The 20,763-nt window shown below is 40.4% G+C and overlaps 1 protein-coding gene across 3 annotated transcripts in view; it reads left to right on the forward strand.

The window, feature by feature from the left end:
• Positions 1–1,753: 1,753 nt before the first annotated feature.
• Positions 1,754–20,763, forward strand: part of LOC138167907 (zinc finger protein 420-like) — a 29,469-nt gene continuing 10,459 nt past the window's right edge. The window contains exons 1-5 of one of the 3 annotated variants that reach the window (XM_069096876.1): positions 1,754–4,029; positions 5,000–5,107; positions 5,845–5,939; positions 17,477–17,603; positions 19,140–19,235. In XM_069096876.1, the coding sequence (XP_068952977.1) occupies positions 5,904–5,939; positions 17,477–17,603; positions 19,140–19,235 (259 nt within the window). In that variant the 5' untranslated portion in view covers positions 1,754–4,029; positions 5,000–5,107; positions 5,845–5,903. The remainder of the gene's footprint in view (positions 4,030–4,999; positions 5,108–5,844; positions 5,940–17,476; positions 17,604–19,139; positions 19,236–20,763) is intronic. The other 2 variants (XM_069096877.1, XM_069096875.1) reach the window with 2 other exon arrangements.

The raw sequence follows: 20,763 nt of genomic DNA on the forward strand, positions 1-20,763 counted from the left end.
GTGTGATTAAATAATCTCCAAGTAATACCCCACCCCAGGACCTTACATTCATTCAATCAATTACAAAGTCCCTGTTCTAAATACTACTCCACCCCTAGGCTGTACCTTCATTTAGTCCATCACAAAGCCTCTCTTCTCAAATGGAGATTAGTTTCCAATCATAAGTAAAGTACATTCATTTGTTCAACCATAGAACACAAAAAGGTCAAAAGTTCCCCACCCCTAGATCACAATTGAATCTACCCCAGAGTTACAACAAGTTTAAGCACAGCACTTAATACCCAAAGGAGGTCTTTTCTTCATTGTGACTCGAGGCAAGTTCTCAGCAATCTTTGTTCCTGGGGAGACAAAGCTTAGCAAGGCCACAAGATATATTTCCAGTCTCTTCATTAATTCATTCTCTGTCTGCAGAACAGTCCTAGTATGGGGTACCTGGGGTCTAGGTCAAACCAACTTGTAAAACCAGTCTGTGAAGTTGTAACTGCAATTTGTCCTTTCCCACCCTTGAGCTCTGCCCCTTCTCCCCATCCCACACTCCACCTAGGCAACACCCTGTGACCCCTTTGTTCTTACTTAATCTCTTCATTTCTACTGGGCCTGGCCCACACCCTCCTTTGTCCTTGCCTTTTGTCTCCTTTGGCCTGGCCCAAATCTTATCTAAACTCTCTATTCACATTCTCCTCTTGGTCAGCTCTGACCTTTGTCTATGCACTGAGGCCCCTCCCATCTGGTCAGCCCTGACAATGGCAGCCCTACCCTTTAAAGGTAAAAGCATGTACCCCTCTCACTCGCAGGTCCCCTAAAGGACTCTTGCCCACTTCTCATAGAAGCGTAACAATAAACTTCTACAACTCTCACTCCAATTAAGCCTGAGACCTTGAATTATTTCCAGACAATATTGCAGGTTTTCTGGTCTTAGAAAAGATCAGAATTCCTGCTGAACCTACTGGGATCCCATCCTCCATCACTAGGACCCCGAAAACATTAGCAAAACCCTCTTCCAGGATTTCTGTAAACATACAACAAGAAAATCCTTCAGGGCTTCAGAACCAACAGCAAGCTTCCAAGAATTCTGCAACAACAGCACTGTCCTTCATCAGTGGATGAATCTGGCAAAATAACATCAAAACAGACAAAGTACCAGCATAACAGCCATGTTTCCTCAGTCCTTGGCAGCTCTGGGTGGCAACTCTCAAAAGTCCTGGGCAGTTCGAACTGGCCCTCAGTAATCCTCTCCGTCTCTCTGCCTCCACAATGCTGCTTTCCAAAAAATTCTTCTGTCTCTCTCTCTGCTTGTGCCTCTCTAAATTCACATCACCAGCTCCTCCCAGTTCAGCCCTCTTTTTTCACCTCAACAAGTCCATCCCACAAGTGGGATTAACAAGCTCTGGGTTTTAACACATTCAAACCAAAAACCAAGCCAATACAGGGGAATTTTTAAATGCCATTACTATTACACACTTGTCTCAAGCAGTAGCAGAGAAATTGTGCTAGATGTAAACTATATGAATGTCATAACTGAAGGAACACTTTGCTTGAGTAGAAATACCTAGCTCTTTTGTGGTGGCAAAGAATTCAAAAGAAAAGAGAACTCATTGGTGAATGGCCTAAAAAAAAAGTCCTACATAAAAGAAATGGGACATTACTGGGCTGTAAGAAGGAAATTTGTATCAATTATAATGACCAAGTTCATCCCCAAAAAGAGGTATTAGAAGGTCCCCCTCAAGCTGCTATTTTGAAGAGGGGTAGGTCTACTGGTATGTAATATTACCAAAAAAGTCAGACTTTTAAAATAATGTTTCAATTATTTTTGTTAATCTTTTTTTTTTTTTTAATATTTTTCTTTGTAATAATGGATGGCTCTCTGGTATGGAATGTGGGTGGGATATACATGGGTGAGATGCCAACAAAAGAGATTAATAAAAATCTATCCACATACACTAAATCATTAAAGTCATGCCATTTGGCTTGACCTGTGGTACCCAAGGTTTGGGCAGAAACTAGTGTCTAGGATACTCCATCCCAGTGGTCTCATTTCTGCTGTTGCCACACCAGGGAAAAGTCCATATTTTATGTTTAGTGGTAAATGACCTGGACATGGCCATCAAGGGCTAACAAAATGCCCATGGAAAAGGAATTTTATAAAAGGATTCTGATAGGGTTCTTTTTCAATTTTTGAGATTTGGGAAGTATGGTTCTAAAAGGGAAGATAGGTGCCAAAATAGATAGAGCCACCACTCAAGGGGATCTGAGTTCAAATCCAGCTTCAGCCACTTACTAGTTGTGTGACCTTGGGCACATCACTTAACTCTGTTTGCCTCAGTTTCTCCATCCATAAAAAGAGCTAGAGAAGGAAATGGCAAATCACTCCAATATCTTTGCCCAGAAAAACCCCAAATGGGGTCACGAGGAGTGAGACATGATTGAAACAAGTGAACAACAATGGTTCTAACTGTTCTTGAAAGGTTTGATAGAATTTTGTGAATTTATCAGGCCCCCGCCCCCACCTAGGTAGTTATTTTCCAGATAGATTAATTTCTTTGTCAGAGATCAGGTTATTCAAAAAGATCTTTATCTGGCCAGCTGATAGTTTGGGTATCTAATATTTTTGAAGATATTCTCTATTTCTTTTGCATATTTAGTTTCTTTTCTGCACAATTTATTCTGATTATTCTTTTTTCAGTTTAATTAATAATGATATAATAATATTATTATTCTCTTTTTATTTCTTCTGGGTTTGCTGTGATTTCACCTAGCTCATTTGCTCTTTTGTTGATTTAGTTTTCTGCTTTCCACCCCTTTTAATCAGATCAGGTAAAGGTTTTTTCAGAGAACAAGCAGTTAGTTGGCATTTATTATTTCTTTTTTGTTTGTTTCAAATTTCTCAAATTCAGCTCTAATTTTTTCAATATAATTTTCCTAATTCGGGTCATTTTCTGACTTTCTGTTTTTCAGAGGCATGTTCAGTTTATTAATCCTCCCCCCGCCCCCATTTTTGTGAGGTTATGGTTTCTCCGCTTGAAGATTGCTTTTAGTTGCATCCCACGAAGTTCGCTAAGTCTCATCTTCCGGAGAAGCTGCTGTGGCTCCCTTTGCCTTTGGGAGAGAACACAAAATCCTCTTTTCCAAGACAACCATCTTGGAGGTGGTTTGCATGAGGAGCTCGCGCCAAGCTGCTGGGCTTGCGCTGCCCTAAGCGCCCCTTCCCTCTCCCACTGCCGTGATTTCTTTGCATCGTCGTCTTCTCCACTCTCTTCATTCTTCGGGAGTGCTTTAAGACTCATTTCAAGTGCACCTGTTCGGGGAAGTCTTTCCTGGTTCTCTGCTATTTTTCGTGTCTCCCAAGTGACAAGGAAGGAAAAAAAGGGAGGAAGAGAGAGAAGGGAGGAAAAAAGGAAGGAAGGAGGGAGGGAGGGAGGGAGGGAGGGAGGGAGGTCTAGTCCTGGCTCCCTTGTCTCTCTCTTCCGTTGCCCAGCAGAAGATAGCTACACTGGTCACAAATACAGACTTACGGGTACAAAGCACCACTGAGGGATATATAGACTGTAACCACACCAGAAGCAACGGGGGCATCGTGGATGCCAACTATCCCGGGAGGTAAAACACAGCTCACGGACACCTGCGGGGCTTTGTCCAGAGTGCTGCTGCCTTTACTTAGCCATGGTCTCCAGCAGTGAAGGCTCCTGCGGCTCCTCGCCTCCAACCGCCAGTCTTCCAGAGGGCGTGGATGAAAAGGGGAGGGAGGACTGTCGCCATAGCAACAAATTCCTTTTCCCCAGCCTTTGGGCAAAACTCCAGCGGGTTGCGGTGCAGAAAATGGAACCGCGCACAGCCTCCCTCCTCCGTGAGAAACGCGGGGATAAATTCGTCCGTGGCCTACACCGTCAGGCCGGCCTGGAAGCCGGCAGAGAAGGGGTATGAGACGGGCGATCCGAGCGCGGCGGGGCGGGAGGCGGGAGGCTTCTGCTGTCCATCCTGCGTTCTCATTTTGGTGGAGGATCATCCGGAAGGTGACGCCGCGACGCGTAGGTGAGCTGGATTTAAGTGAGGGAGGGCAGTGCGAAGACGTCAGCCTCACTTTCACCCCTGCAGCGGGCTGTGCCCAGTGGCCAGATATAGATCTGGACGCCTGGAGATGGCCCAAGAGGCAGTGGGAGTCCTTGGAATTCTCTTTTTTAAGCTAAGATCCTTAACAGGTCTCAGCCTGACTGAGGCCAAGCCCATTCAACTATGAAGACTTAATCAGAAATGAAGCCGAGAGGTGTCTTAAAAAAAAAAAATCCGGGAGGGGAAGATCCTTAGGGTTTTTAGCCAAAACAACTGCTATTCACATTCATTCTGAGTCAATCTGGGTCCAAACTATGATTTAGTAGGGCTTGGCCGGGGGACCTATTTTTGGTTAATCCAGGAGTGATTTGAGGTTGACAGGTTTTTAAGAGAAAAGGAGAAAAACAAAGTTTCAGGGGTTAAAAATTTACATTCCCTTTGGCATCATCTTCCTGATGTCTTGGTCCTTTTCAAGACCAAAGGGCTAACTGCAACCTCTCTGAACAGAAAAGGAGCCTCCCCACTGGGGACCAAACTGGAACTGTTCAGTTGGGCAACACATCTTTCTTCCTTTCTTCTCTCTCTCTCTCTCTCTCTCTCTCTCTCTCTCTCTCTCTCTCTCTCTCTCTCTCTCTCTCTCTCTCTCTCTCTCTCTCTTCCTTCCCCTCTCCGTCTCCCTCTCCCTCTCTTTCTCCCAGTAGACAATTTCCTTTACCTGAGATGCAGTCATTTTGTTCATGCAAAATGTTTTCAACATCCTATAATCTAATACGTCTACTGTATTATCTATGGTCATATTAGATTAAGGGTTAAGCATTCCTCCTCTCCCCATCCTTCACCCCCAAACTCACTCTAGGTCGTAGGTGGAAAACAATGGTTGGAAGACTTAGTTGTACTGGAAATGATTCTGGGCTTGTGGGTTGAACTAAATGGTCACTGAATTCTTTCTCAGAACTCTCATGATTCTGTGACCCGCAGTAACTTTATACACAGAGCAGAAAATAATGAAAACCAGCAGGGCAGTGACTTGTCCCAGGACCAGGCTTCCAGCAAATCTCAGGTAAAATTCCACCTTCTGCAAGAACCCTTTCCCAAGCTCCCTCAGTGCTCGTCTCTTTCCTCTGTTAATTCTCTCCAACTGATCCTGTTTACAACTTTTTTACATCATTGCTTGCATATTGTCTCCTCCATTAGACTGTGAGCTCCTTGAGTTCGGGACAGTTTTTGCACTTCTTTGTATACCCAGTGATTAACACAGTGCCTAGTGCATATATGGATGGTGCTTAGTTAAGAAACACTTATTAAGCACCTACTATGTGCCAAGCACTGTGTAAGTTCATTCTCAGAATATAAGGAAAGGCAAAAAACAACCCCTGCTCTCAAGAAGCTCATAGTCTAATGCTTAATAAATGCATGTTGACCACACCTATCCAGCTGTCATTCAAAAGATGAGAATAAGATAATTATAACAATACATTTACTTACACTGACATACACTGTGTCATTTGAATCCCATCATTTGTTGTCCCCAAGGTACAAAAACTATCATTACTCCCTCCTTGTAGATATAGAAATTGAGCTCAGAAGAGGTAAGTGATTTACCCATGTTCACACAGGTAGGAAGGGTGGAAGTTATATTTCAACACAGCTATCCTATTTGCTAGGCCATCCATGACTTCTCTCTGATCTCTATTTGGACAGGGAAGGTGCAAAGAATTTATAGAACCATGATTTTGGGAACTGTAAGGCATGGCCTGTGTCTCTTTCTTTTTCTTATTGTTCTCTTTTCCTCCCTAGCTTTATGTCCCTACATCTCTACATTTCCCCTAAGAGGAGGGAGTATCAAGGAAGAGAAAATGGCCCCTGAAATTCTTTCAGCCAAAGCTCCCCAAGTAAGTGGGAATTTCTTCTTTTCTAATACAATGTGTTGGTTCTTAAAATATGGATAAGTTTTCTTCATATTCCACAACCCAATAAGCCTTCAATGAACCCTGATTTTAGTGGTGGAAGAGAGCTTGGAGATCATTTAATCAAAGGTTCAAGTAGGGAAGGGCCTTGTGAAAGACCACAAGAGAGGTGAGTAACACAACCAAGATTTGAACTCAATTCCCTTGAGTCCACATAGAACTCTACTTCCAAAACACTACGCTGTCTTCCTAGGTAATGTACTCTTTAGGGATTGTTTCCTACTTACACAGTGCCCTTTTCTTTTCACCCAATGTAAGCATTCGTTTCCATCTCCCTCTCCTCCTGCATGGTGTGGGGGAGTGAAAGAACAACGGCAGAAAGAAGTGATAAGATGTCAAGGGGGAGGTGAAACAGATGAGGTGAATGCACTAGAAATGGAGGGTTGGGGTGGAACAAAGGTCTTGACCATAGTAAACTTGGATATAGGGTAAAGGAGCAGTGATTAAGGAGACAGAAAAGACAAGATGGCGGTCTGAGGGGAGGGCATTTCTATCTCTGGTCTGCCCCTGCTAACATCCCTGTCAGAAGAATTAGCTAGCAGTGTTAAGAAGCACTCAGAGATACCTTCCAAGGATAGGACACTAAACCCAAAATCAAGAGTCATCATGAGTTCTAGTTGGCACCACATTCCAAGGCCATGCCCTGTGCTATGAGAAGTCTGGACTCCACTTTCATCTAAATACTAATTCTATTTGAAGTCAGTCAGACAATAATAGAATTCTATCTTGTTGTCTAGTCTTTTCACTGCTCACAGAGGATATAGTAACTAAAGCCAAGAGTGCCTTCTTTAGAACTACTGGGTTTAGAACAAGCTATGTAGTATCTGTGGGCTGCCTGGGTCATGGGAGATGGTTTATTAGCCATTGCTTTACTGTCTTTATTTTTTCTTTGCCAAGAGTAAGATGTCTGCATTATATAAGATGTTTAGACATTCCCTTATGACAAGGTTTCATGATAACACTTGAGTGAACTATTGTAAGTTCAGGGAGTGGGTCAGTGTGACCAACCAGACAGCAGTGTATCCTAGAGAGGAAGGCTGACTGCTATGTGAAAACCATTGGCATTTCTCCTACACATCCCTTACATGGGATGAAGCACTTGCCAGGGGGAGTATGGCTCACCAATTCATGATCCTCTTCACTTAATAATATCAGCAATACTCCATGATGGCTGAGTATTTGTTAAAGCATCCTGGTGGTGAAGTTTTTAAAATGCAAATGCCTGGTTCCATTTGAGAAACTTTATTATCAGCTAACAATGACTGATTGCCTAGGTGAATCCATCTAATCATCTATTGTGAAGTTCTATATTTGCAGTGACCTCAGAGAAAGAAATGATGAAATCAGAGATCTTTGAATAATTCAAGTATGTCTTCATTAAAATGTCACATGTATAGATCCTCAAGTTTTATTCTGAAATAATGTTTTTATAAAGGAAGTGGGAAGTACTTTTATAAGAGAAACATGGACATACACGAGGGAGATCTGTAATACTGATTGAGCCCCTCTTACTATAGAAATTTAAGATGCAAAAGTGACATGGCCTTTTCCATTGACAGTGCTGACATGGCACATTCCTTGTTCAGATTCAAAGTGTGCTTCAGATCACACTCATAGAAAGAATAACAGTATTAAGAAAATAAAAGTAATTAATTGGGTCCTAGGGAGGAGGGAGGGCTGAGTTTGGAGGGAAATCAATGATGCGGTAGAATTGGATGATTTCTAAGGCCCCCTCCCACTATCAATATATGATGAAATGAATTTTCAAGTTGCCATGTCAGTTTACCAGTAACTACTATTATTAGATTCAAAGTCCATGGATGGGTATGAATGTAACAGTGAATCCTGGTGTTAAACCTTCCACTATAAATAATTCATGTTATGCACCCTGGCTTACTCTGTTCATCCCTCCAATACAACCCCAGAGAACTTTCTTGCCAAAAAGGCATCAAAGTCTCAGAAGGTGCTCGATTCTGGTAAGTGATAAGACAATCTGATGATTAGCTTTTTTTTCTTGTGCTAGTATACAAGTTGGGAAGGGAGTTAGGGGAGAACGAGAACATTCTAGGATCCAAATTCCAGTCTTGTCCCTCATCCCTCTCTGATGCCAGGCTAAGGTTGGTCATTTCCACAATTGCTCTAACCATTATAGGCTTGGCTTCCTGTATTTCTCTCCTCTACCATACATTGATGAATCCTCTCCAGGCATTCTCTAGCCACCAGTTCCAAGTTATTTTGATAAAATTCTGCTAAGCTGTCAGCTTCTAAGTATTTGATGAAACTGCTAACTGACCATTCCCATTCTATCCTCCATGCCCATGTAATTTTCCAGCCTCCAAGAGAACCAACATCAACTCCCAATCTACTTATTAACACACTTAATTAGGGCTTGGGAATAACTGGTAGGCATGGGCAACCATATGTAGTCTTTTATTACATCCTAAATTTCTAGCAAGAAGGGCTCTATCTTATGTGAGTTGGGTTGCCTGGAAATGAAACTCAAATCACATGCTAAACTTTAAGGCTAAAGAGTTCCATAAGACAGATAGTCAACAAATTCTATCAAGGAATGTTTAAAAATACAATTTGAAATTAATGCTTTTTTTGTATCTTTCAGCAGCATGGCTAGAATTAGTTTGCCAGAGACATAATTCAAAATATAGTTTAAATTCTTAGATAATGGGCTTTTATCAGGGGAGGAAGATGAGTTAAAATATAGGACTGAAAATAAATCAAGGAGTTTAAATTGAAAGGAAGAAGGGGTAGAAAACTTTCCATGTGTATTTAGAAGTAAATAGAGATGAGCAAGTGTGACATAGAAAAAACAAATCTTTGCATAAAGTACGGAAGTGACCTGCTTTTTTCATCAGTTGGGTACTTTCAAATGAGAAAATTCCAGCTGCCAATGAAGATTAATCCTTCCAACCTAATTATTATCTATTTCTCTTCTTTGTAGCTAAAACTCCTCCAAAAGGCCATCTGCTCCCCTTTCTCTCCTCTCACTCCCTTCTTTTTTTTTTTCTTTTTGGAAGGAAAAGGCCGGGCAAGTGGGGTTAAGCAACTTGCCCAAATTACGGCTAGTAAGTGTTAAGTGTCTGAGGCAAATTTGAACTCAGGTCCTCCTGACTCCAGGGCTGGTGCTCTATTCACTGCATCACCTAGCTACCCCACTCTTCTTAACTTCTTATACTCTGGCTTCCAAAGCTATCATTCCACTGAAATTGATCTCTCCAAAGTTATAATGATGTCTTTAAAAAAAATCTTTTATTTATTTTTAGTTTTCAACATTCATTTCTAGAAGATTTTGAGGTACAAATTTTCTCCCTATCTTTCCCCTACTCCACCCCCAAGATATCAAGCATCCTGAATACCCCTTCCCCAAATCTGCTCCCTCTTATATCCTCCCCCACCCACCCACACACCCCTAACATTCCAGTAGGGCAAGATGGATTTCTATATCCCAGTGCCTGTATACCTTATTTCCCAGTTGCATGTAAAAAACATTTTTTGAAAACTTTGATTTCCAGATTCTTTCCCTTCTTTCCTCCTCACCTACCCCCACTGGGAAGACAAGCAATTTAATATAGGTTGTACATGTGTAGTTTTTTCACAATTTGTAGAAATTCAGCTTTTTAAGGCATTCTTCTCCTCACTGGCTTTTTGGGCCTCTTTTGCCATTTGAGTTAGTCTATTTTTTAAGGGGTTGCATTCTTTGGTATTTTTTTTTTTTTGGTTCTCCTTTAGCAGGCTGTTGATTCACTTTTCATTATTTTCTTGCATCACTCCCATTTCTCTTCTCAATTTTTCCTCCACTTCTCTTACTTGATTTTCAAAATCCTTCTTGAGTTCCTCTATGGTCTGTAAGCAGTACATATTTTTCTTAGAAGCTTTTGATGCAGGAGTTTTGACTTGTTGTCTTCTTCTGGTTCCATGTTTTGATCCTTTTTGTCCCCAAAAAGGATTCTATGGTCTGATTGTACTTCCTCTGCTTGCTCATCTTGCCAGCCAATTACATGACTTTTGAGCTCTTTGCCATAGGAGAACTCTGCTTCCAGAATGGAAAGAACTGTGACCCAAATGACTGGGATTTTCACAGTTGTCAGAGGTCTGAGGAAGGTGTTCTGTCTACAGCCACCTCAGACTCTGGCAAACTGGCTACACACCCCAGGACAATGACCTAAGACTGCAACCCAGATACAGGCAGTTCAAAGCAAGAGCGATTACCCTCTGAATGGTTGTTTGGTCCCCCTAAGATCTGCTGGCTAGGATCTCCAGAGGATGTGATGCAGGCTGCTCCTCTTCTACTTCTTACCCTTAGGGGCAGGGGCTCTTCTCCACCCAGTTCCAACAGGGTTCCCACTGACCTTTTACTTTCTCTTTGGCATTTATGGGTTGAGAAGTCTGGAAACTGCTACAGCTGCTGGTGATTCACTCTCCTGAAGTCAGCTCTGACCATTTTGTGTCTCTGTTCAGGGTTGCTCCCAGTCTGGGCCCAGGTAGCTCATGTGAAATGGTGCTAGGCTTCCAGGTTGGTGCAATAGACCCTTCCTGTTGGCCTGCCAGGCTGCCTTCAGTGGGAAATTTGTTTCTCTCTGTCACATTCTGGGTTTTGTAGTTCTAAAATTTGTTTAAAGTCATATTTTACAGGTATTGGAGATGATTGGTAACGGATCTCAGCCAAGTTCCTGCTTTTACTATGTGTTAATTGCCAAATCAAATGACCTTTTCTCAGTACTCACTCTTGACTTCAACACAGCCTTTCACACCATTGATTACTCTATCCTCCTTGATACTCCCTTCTCTCTAGGTTTTTGGGATACCCTCTCCCCTGATTCTCATCCTACCTATCTGACCATGCCTTACTTTTCTCCTTTGCGCGACTCTCCTCCAGATCATGCCCTCTAACTGTAGGTGTGCCTCAGGGTTCTATTCTGGGCCCTCTTTTCTTCTCCCTGGAGACTATTTCACTTAGGAATCTCATCAGCTCCCATGGATTTAACTACCATCTCCATGCTGCTGATTCTCAAATTTACCTATCCTGCTCTAAATTGTCTGCTGACTGCCAATCTCTCATCTGCAATTACCTTTCAAACATCTTGAAGTGGAAACTCAGTAGCCATCAATGCAATATGGACAAAACAGAACTCATTCTCTTTCCCCCTAAATCCTCCCCCCATCCCTGCCACCTTCCCTATTACTGTATAGGACAACATCTTCTTCCCAGTCTCTCAAGCTCACAAGCTAGGACACATCCTGGACTCCTTCCTATCTCTCACTCCCCATATTTTATCTCTTGCCTGTGCATGTTGACTTCACCTATTCAGCATCTCTCAAATATGCTTGATTCCCTCCTTGGACACTGCCACTACTTGTGCAGGCCTTCCTCACTTCACACCTGGATTATTACAATAGCTGCTGAGTAGGTCTGCCTGCCTCATGTTTCTTCCCACTAAATCCATTCTCCATTTAGCTACTAAAGTACAGATCTGATCATGTCACTCCCTACTCATTAACTCTCTGGCTTCCTATTGTCTCTAAATACAAAAGACTGTGACATTTAAAGTTCTTTATGATCTAGCCTTCTCCTACCTTTCCAGTCTTCTCACACATTACTCCGCATCATATACTCTTCAGTCCAGTAACACTAGCCTCCAGTGAACAAAATATTCCATCTCTCACCTCCAGGCATTTTCTCTGGCTGTCCCCCATGCTTAGAATGTTCTTCCTCCTCTATTCCAACCACTAACCTCCCTGGCTTCCTATAAGTCTCAACTAAAACCCCACCTTCCATAGAATACCTTCCCCATCCCTCTTGATTCCAGTGCCTTCCCTCTGTTAATTATTTATTTTTTTCTTGTATATAGCTTGCTTTGCATATATCTGTTTGCATATTGCATTCCCCATTAGATTGTAGGCTCGTTGAGGTCAGGTCTCTTTTTGTAGCCCCAGCACTTAGCACAGTGCATGGCACATTGTAGGCTCTTAACAAATATTGATCGACACTTTCTCTGTAACTTATAGTCTCAAAGAGTTGCTAGAGCATTAAGAAGTTATTTCTCCAAAAGTCTATAGTTAGTTTATATAGGCAGTAGGACTTGAATCCAAGATTTCTTAGTTCTAAGACTATCCTCTATGCTCTGTTAGTGACAGTATCCAATGAAAAGGGCAATAATAAAGCTCCTGGTCTCAGATGTTTATACATAAATGGTGATTATGAGGCACAAATAATTCAAGAAGATAAATTAGAACTTCTAAAAATCACTGAGGTGTTGGGACATGACCTATGACTGGAAAATAGCTGAGGAAGGGAGGAAGAGAGGGAGAAAATACGTTATTCAAAAGAAACAGATTAGATTAAAAATGGAGTGGCATTATATAATAAGGAGATAGGTTCTATAAGGAAATTCATGCACTAGGAAAGGAGAAGAATAGCTGATACTATATAGTGTTTTAAGGTTTTCAAAGTGCTTCACTTATATGACAGTTATCCCTCCCACATTGCATTTGGGGTACAGAGCCTTCATGACATGGAAAATTCACAAAAAAGTTTTCAGCCCTCCCTTTGTACCAGAGAAGTCTGAATTATTATGGTATTAAAAGATTAAATATGTTGATATCATAAAATACTATGTATATATATATATAATTCATTTCTGAGTTTCTAAATTTTTTCTGTGACAGTTGCAGGCCTTTGCATGTCATCTGTGACTTCTGAAAACCTCACTCAAAATTTCCATTTAAGTTCTTATGCTAATCCATGATATAGCAAAACTGTGATGGGGAAAGTCAAGATGTGGAAGGGACAATTCCATTTCACTTAATCCCTCCTACCCCACCCATCAGTCTATGAGATGAATTTTATTTTTAAATAAATTTATAATTCATGCCTCCCCATTGAACAAAAATAGAAAAAGAAATCCCTAATCATAAATAAATATACTGCAGTGAAACAAATTTCTACATTGGTCATGGCTGAGGATGTATGTCTTTTTCTGCATTTAAGTTAATTTCCTGCCTGGAGGTGAATAGAATGTTTTCTCATCAGGCTTCTGGACTCATGGTTTGTCATTGCATTAATCAGAGTTCTAAAATGTTGTTGTCACTGTATAGTTTTCCTAGTTCATTTTGTTCTGTATTAGGTTATAAAAGTCTTCCCCATTTCCTTTGAAAGTGCCATTTTATCATTTCTTATGGCTCAATAATATTCTATTGAAGTCATATGCCATAATCTTTTAACTAGTCTCCAATATAAGGATCCTCCACCCTTTAGTTTCAAGTTTTTGATTTCTACAAAAAGAGCTGTATATATATATTTTTAAGCAATTGGGGTTAAGTAACTTGCTCAAGGTTACACGACCAGTTATTATTTCTGGGTGTGGTGCTGAGTATCTGAGCCCAGATTTGATCCAGGTCATCCCGACACTGGAGCCGGTGCTCTTACTCACTGAGCCACCTGGCCGCCCCTAAGCAATTGGGGTTAAGTAACTTGCTCAAGGTTACACGGCCAGGTGTTTCTGGGTGGGTGCTAAGTGTCTGAGCCCGGGATTCGATCTCCAGGTCTTCTCAACACTGGAGCCGGTGCTCTTACTCGCTGTGCTACCTGGCCGGCCCTAGAGCTGTATATTTTAATCAGTTCCTTATATATCCTTATATGTGACCTGTATCAGAGAAATTTTCTTCAAACCGTTTTTGCATTTACCTGTTTCCCTTCTAACTTTTACTCTAGTTGATTTGTTCTTACAAAGACTTTTTAATATTTTACATAATCAAAATTATTTTTTGTATATTGTGTGATTCTATCATTCATTTAGTCATGGACTCTTCCTCTATCCATGGTTATAAAAGGAAATTTCTTCCTTGCCTCTAATTAGTTTATAATGTGATATTTTATATCTAGGTCATGTATGAATTTGCAGCTTATCTTGGTATATGGTTTGAAGATGTTAGCCTAACCCTAATTTCTGCAAAACTTCAATCCAATTTTTCTAAGAGGTTTTTGTTTTTTCAAATAGTAATTGGGGTCTTTGAATTTATGTAACACTATGATACTATCTTTCTTTGCTTCTGTAGGGAGCTACACTTTAGATAGCATGCTAAGTCTATAGTCAGGAAAACTTGAATTGAAATCCACACTTCATGCAGTCACACTATGTGATCCTGTGTGAGTCACTTGACTTCTCTCTGCCTTGGTTTCCTCATAAATATAAAATGAGCATCTTGATAGCACCTACCTCTTAGGGTTGTGCGAAACAAATGAAATAATATCTGTAACAACTGTCATTAATAAGTGTCTGACTCATAGTAAGAGTTTAATAAATGGTTATTCTCTTTCCCTGGTATAATGTTTACCTATTGCGCTCCATTGATTGACCACTCTATTTTAACAACTCCTAAATTGTTTTGTGGCATAGTTTGTAATATAATATTTATAGATCCCTTTCCTTCCCATTTTCTCCCCATTTTTCCCCTTAATATTCCTGACCTTTTGTTCCTCAAGAGAAATTTTGGTATTATCAAAATATCCATTCTTCTCATGAATTGAATATTGAGCTTGGTTCTCTGAAGGAAGAAGTAAAATGTTACCAGATGTTTATATTACACTTCAAAGCATTTTATTCACAAGTACTTGTAAATGGTGCAAATGATAGTATCTCCATTTTGTTCATGAGAAAATAGGTATATAAAACTGAAATGTCACACCTGGGCCCATACCAATGACAAGCATCAAAGCCACAATTCCAAATGGTAGAACAAACAATAGACTTACAGCTCTTCTACTTTCTTTCCTTTTACAACAAAGAGCAAAGAAGCCCACAAACGACTGTTTAACATTTGTTCATCTTGCACTTTCTTTCATCATTGAAATTTCCAACTGAGTCTGTAGGCATTGCCTACTAGATACTTAGATACTCAGAAACAAGTATCTAGAACCATGTAATTATCTCTGATTTGGTTAGCTTTATATATCTTTTTTTTTCATTCTTGAGATAGGTGTTACTTATAGAGTACAGTGGGGAAGGAGGCACTTTCATCAGAGGTAGCCTTTATTAAAAAAAAAAAAGTATCATTTGTAGAATAAACAAATAGGAATTCAAAGTAAGACTTAGAGAAAAATCATGTCCAGGGTCACATCAGCACTTTGGTTTGAAACCATAACAAAGTTTGCCAAGATTTTGAAAATTGTCCCTCTAGTAAACTTAGGTCTTGTTAAGGTCCACCCATGAACCACTCCTACCATGATCTTCTTTGCTCTTGAAAGGTGTTAGAGGAAGTTACAGTCATGTCACCATTATCATTCTCTTTTTCACAGACAGTATTTCTAAAATTTGTTCTTCAACTTACCCAGAATGCCATTTAGATCTATATATTTTCCTTGTGTTTCCTTGGTTAGCATCTGTTTTTATTGAATTATGGTCTGTAAAGGATGTCTTCAGTGTTTCTACCTTTTTCATTTATTTGTTGTTGTTTTTTTCTTTTTGGAGGGGGAAAGGTAGGACAACTGGGGTTAACAGCTAGTTTTGTGTTAAGTGTCTGAGGCTGGATTTGAACTCATGTCCTCCTGACTCCAGGGCCGGTGCTCTATTCATTGTGCCACCTAGCCACCCCTATTTATTTGTAATTTCTCTATTGCCTAGCATATGGTCTGTCTTAAAAAGTATCACGTGGTGCTGGGAAATATGTGTTTTCTTTAATATTCTTAGTGAGGAAATGTCATAAGTCTTTCACCTCTAAAATCTCCAATGTTTTGGTTTGTTTTTTTTTCAACTCCGTATTTTCCCTTCTGGCTGTCTTTCTCTTAGTGTTGCCCAGCTCTGAGAGGAATATGAAAGTCTCCCATAGCTATTACATTGCTACCCATGTAATTTTGAAATTCAATTAACTTATCCTTTATGGATTTAGATATTATTTCATTTGGTGTATATGTTTATTATTGATATTACTTCTTTAATAATTTATTTATAGACACTTTTGAAATCTGCAAAGTGCTTTACAAATATTATCTCATTTGATTCTAACAACAGCCCTGGGAGGTATGTTCCATCATTATCTCCATTTTATAGATGAGAAAACTGAGATGCAGAGAGGTTAAATTACTTGCCAACATTTCTCAGTTTCTTTTGCTGGATCATCATTGATATCACTCACTCCTTTACTCTTGGATGCACCTCAGAACTCTGTTTTGGATCCTCTTCTATCAACAAAATAATTTTAAATGTAGTCCGAACTGGACTGGTCTCTAACCTATGGATGGCTGGAGCCAAACAAAGCAGGCTAGAGGCAGGTGAATCAGGAATGAAAGAGCAGTTTAATTTCAAAAGTGAGGAAAATGCTTGCAAATGGAAGTCCACCTTCCTGAGAAGGAAGACTTACGGCTTATGGCAAGGGTAGGGTTTTTAAGCTTGAAAACCACAAAAGAGCTGGACCACAACATAGTCATTCTTAGGTCTTGAGTAAACAGTTTCCACAACAGGCCTGTGCATATAGGCATTCGGGGACAATTCAGGTGTTCTTGGGACTTGTGGGAACAGTCAACAAGTTATTAGAATTGTTGAACTTTGCGATTATCTCATCATTAGGGTAGTTGAGTCTTGTGATCATTCAAACAGGACACATAAATGGTTAATAAGGTGGGAACAGGAGTGAAGCACTGGTTCAGTTCCATTAGCAGTTACAAGCACAGGGATTGTTAGTGTATCAGATTTGATTTATCACTTTCTGCTGCAGCATGTCAACTCTAGGACCAGCTCCCAGGTCCCTGGAAATAGGGAAGCTCCAACAAATCTAAATAGTTAATATAATCATTAAATCAAGCAAAGCAATACAAAAGTTATATGATTTTGCCAGAGGGTGAGAACATTCAGAGAGTGAGTGCAAAGGGTTGTTGCTATGCCAAGCTCAGGGCACAGTTTGTTTGCTGGGCCTTAGCCCCAGAAAACAGGGTGTCTCTTAATATCTTGACACTACACACCTTTTTTCTTTCTTGGTGATCTCATGTCTCCCTTGAATTCAATTATTGTAAATCCATACACAGCTCTAAGAGTTATTTAGACAGCCCTAGTTCCTCTCCTTATCTATCTTCAGTGCCACATTGCCAATTGCCAGCTAGGAATTTCAAATTGCATGCGCCAGAAGTATCTCTAACTCAATATACCCAGAAGAGAAATCATCTTTTCACCAGTACTTATTCATTTTCTGCACTTCTTTATTTCTACTGAGTATAGCACTATGCTTTTAGTCACCTGGGTTTACAACCTTAGAATGATCCTCAACTGCCCCCTCTCCCTTAGGTCTGACATGCAATCTGTTGCTAAGTCTTGTTGATTCTATCTGCATAACATCTCTCACACAGATCAACTTCTCTCCATTCCCATGGCCAGCATGACACTTCAGTTTGTCTCCCTATATTATTGCCAAAGCTTACTTATTATTTCTATAAAAAACTAATATAGTTGGTATTTCAGGAATTGGTGGCATTTAGAGATGTAGCTGTGGAGTTTACTCAGGAAGAGTGGAGGTGCCTGGACTCATCTCAGAAAGCGCTGTACCATGATGTGATGATGGAGAACTACAGGAACTGGCTCTGTCTGGGTAAGGACTGTGACCTGGCTCTCAAAATTTGGCTTTTGGAGGGTCTTTGGTTTTCTCTTGGTAAATTCTATGGGATATTTGTTGTTGTTGTTGAGCAGTTTGTATTCAGCAGGTCCAGAACAGGGATTGCTATCATGGTCAAGGGACAGAATACTGTGAATTTTCAGGTGGAGGTCTTTTGTTACTGCTATTGTTGAACCATTTCAGTCATGTCCAACCCTCCATGACCCCAGTTGGGGTTTTCTTGGCACAGATACTGCAGTGGTTTGCCATTTCCTTCTCTGCCTCGGTTTATAGATGAGGAAGTGAGGCAAACAGGGTTAAGTGGCTTGCCCAAAGTCACAAAGCAAGTAGGTGTCTGGGACTGGATTTGAACTTGGGTCTTCCTGACTCCAGGGCTATTGTTTTATTCAATGCATCATCTAGCTGCCCCACTGATTTGGGGAGAAGTTGCAGGATGGTTTTGGTCTGACAAATGTATGCATCCCCAGGGGGAAGAGGGCCAGGTCGGTGCTTTGTTTTTCACAGCTTTATATCTTATTTCCCTCACTTTCTTTTTCCTCTGGCCTAAGATTATCCCCTAGTGGAGAAAACTGAAGGCCGGAAAGGTTCCCATTCTTTTAGCAGGGAGTGGGTCAAAAGAACCACTTTTCTTTCTGACTACTTTTTATTTTATTTCAGTATTTTATTTTTTCCGAGTTACACATAAGAACAATTTTCAACATTTGTTTTTAAAACTTTAGTTCCAAATTTTCTCCCTTCCTCTCCCCACCCCCAATGAGAAGGCAAGTAAATGTATATAGGTTATACATGTGTAGTCATGCAAAGCATATCCATAATAGTTATGTTTTGAAAGAAAACATAGAAAAAAAAACTCAAGAAAAATAAAGTTAAAAAAAAAGTTTGTTTCAATCTGTGTTCAGACACCATCAGCTCTTTGCCTAGGGATGGATAGCTCTTTTAGTCTTTAAGTCCTTCAGAGTTGTCTTTCATCTTTGTATTGCTGAAAATAGTTAATCATTCACAGCTGATCATCTTTCAATATTGCTGTTACTTTGTATACAGTACATTTCACCTTACAACAGTCCATGCAAGTATTTCCAGATTTTTCTGAGAGTATCCTGTGTATCCTCACTACTTTCTAATGACCACTGTGGAAGTCAGAATCGACATTTATTAAGTACCTACTGTGTCTCAGGAACTGTGCTAAGCAATGGAGACACAAAGAAAGGCATGAGATAGTTCCTGCCCTCAAGAAGCTCAGTCTAATGTGGGGGAAGATAACACAGGAAAAAAAGTGAAAAGTAGGGAGAGAGGTGAGGAGAGGGCAAGGGCACTACTCAGTGCAGGGCGAGGAAATGATCTGAGGAAGTGTAAGTTCCAGAATTTATTTCATTTTGCAGAATGTGTGAGCAACTTCCTAATCTTGCCGAAGAATACAATACAGAACCCCTACCAGAGGCCTTCTGTACCACCCTTGTAGACACAGTTTAATTCTACATTATTCTAACATTTTCCCTTTTTTATGATGAACAGGGCTTGTCTTTAACAAGCCAGATGTGATCACCCAGTTGGAGGGAAAGGAAGCACCTGGGATGGCAGAGCAGCAAGTCCAAAGAAACAGCTGCCCAGGTAAGTGAATGAAAACTTCCCATAATTCCTGACTGTCCATTCAAGGGGAAAAACGCTTTAAAATGTGAGACTTCCTGAAACATCCCCATACATGTAGGGAAGAGCTGAGGCCATCTGACATGAGCTGGTCCATAGGGTCTCAAATCCAGTACAGCAGAGATCCATTGATTGACCTCCCTTTGCACCCTTTGTGCTCACAGAGGATAGAGCTTGTTCTGTCCCTTTTCTTTGGGGTTTCCTCATGATCAGAGGCTCTTCTTCCACCTCATCTTCCAAAACAATTCAAAATTTTTCCCGTTCAAAAATGTGTGCATTTGGGGCGGCTAGGTGGTGCAGTAAATAGAGCCAGGAGTCAGGAGGACCTGAGTTCAAATCTGGACTCAGACACTTAACACTTACTAGCCATGTGACCTTGGGCAAGTCACAACCCCAATTGCCCTGCCTTCCCCCTCTTCAAAAAGCAAAAAAAAAAAAAATTAAAAATGTGTGCATTTATTTGGGAGTAATAATAACACAAATGTAGTGTTTGCCTCAGTGTTCCTCTGGGATCTCCCCCTCCTATATATTTGTGGGGATAACAGCTTTATTTTTACATAGTTTTGTATGAATGTATCTATTCTGATTCTTCTTTCTTCATTAGGATACTTCCTATGATTCTACCCCTGTATGTCTGTGTTCATAAGAAATGTTAGATTAAATGAGTTAACGTGGAAAAGCTTTGCTCTGGAGACCAAATGTAGTATTTTGCCAACCTAAAAACTAGTTATCATCATCATCATCACTATCAGTTATGATGATAAAATAATGCATTCATGTCCCAAAATTTATTCAGGAATTAATCATTGGCTAGATTCCCACCCCTTTGCTATTACTAAAAGTAGTTCCAGATGTGATTACTGAGCCATTATCAGTGATATTTCAAAGACTGTGGAGAATGGTGAAGGTACCTTACAATTAGAGAAAACCAAAGAATGGAGTCTGCAAACTGCAATTTGATTCCTATAATAATTATAGAGTGTATTATTAAAAGACTGGTTAATAATGCCTACCAAAGGTTCGTGGATCACAGAAAGATAAATGGATTCAGGAACACTGCACCATGCCCAACTAAACACTGTATTTTTTTTTGACAGGGATACTAGATTAGTAATTTGGGTAATGCTATAGATATAATTTACTTAGATTTTAGGCAGGCATTTGATAAAATCTCTGATGCTGGTTTTCTGGAAATAGATGAAGAGGTACCATGCACATAGATGGATTTAGATGTGCTTGACGGGCTAAATCCAAAGTGTCATTATTCATGGTTCAATTCCCATTTGATAGGAAGATCCTAATGTAGTGCCATAGACACTTTTGCTTGGCCCTGTGCCACTGAGCATTAATGAGTCCTTCATATTGGTCTGATCAGCCACAGCTGGATACACTATAACTTGACCCTAACATAGTAATGCCATTTTTGTTCCTCTTTGAGAATGAAGGACAGCAACCCACTTGGAAGTCCTCTATTTCATTAAAGGTCTCCGCA

The sequence above is a fragment of the Petaurus breviceps genome, unplaced genomic scaffold, assembly GCF_028583685.1.
Source record: "Petaurus breviceps papuanus isolate PSGF00001 unplaced genomic scaffold, PetGlider_PUasm1.0 328, whole genome shotgun sequence".
NCBI classification, from domain to species: Eukaryota; Metazoa; Chordata; class Mammalia; order Diprotodontia; family Petauridae; genus Petaurus; species Petaurus breviceps.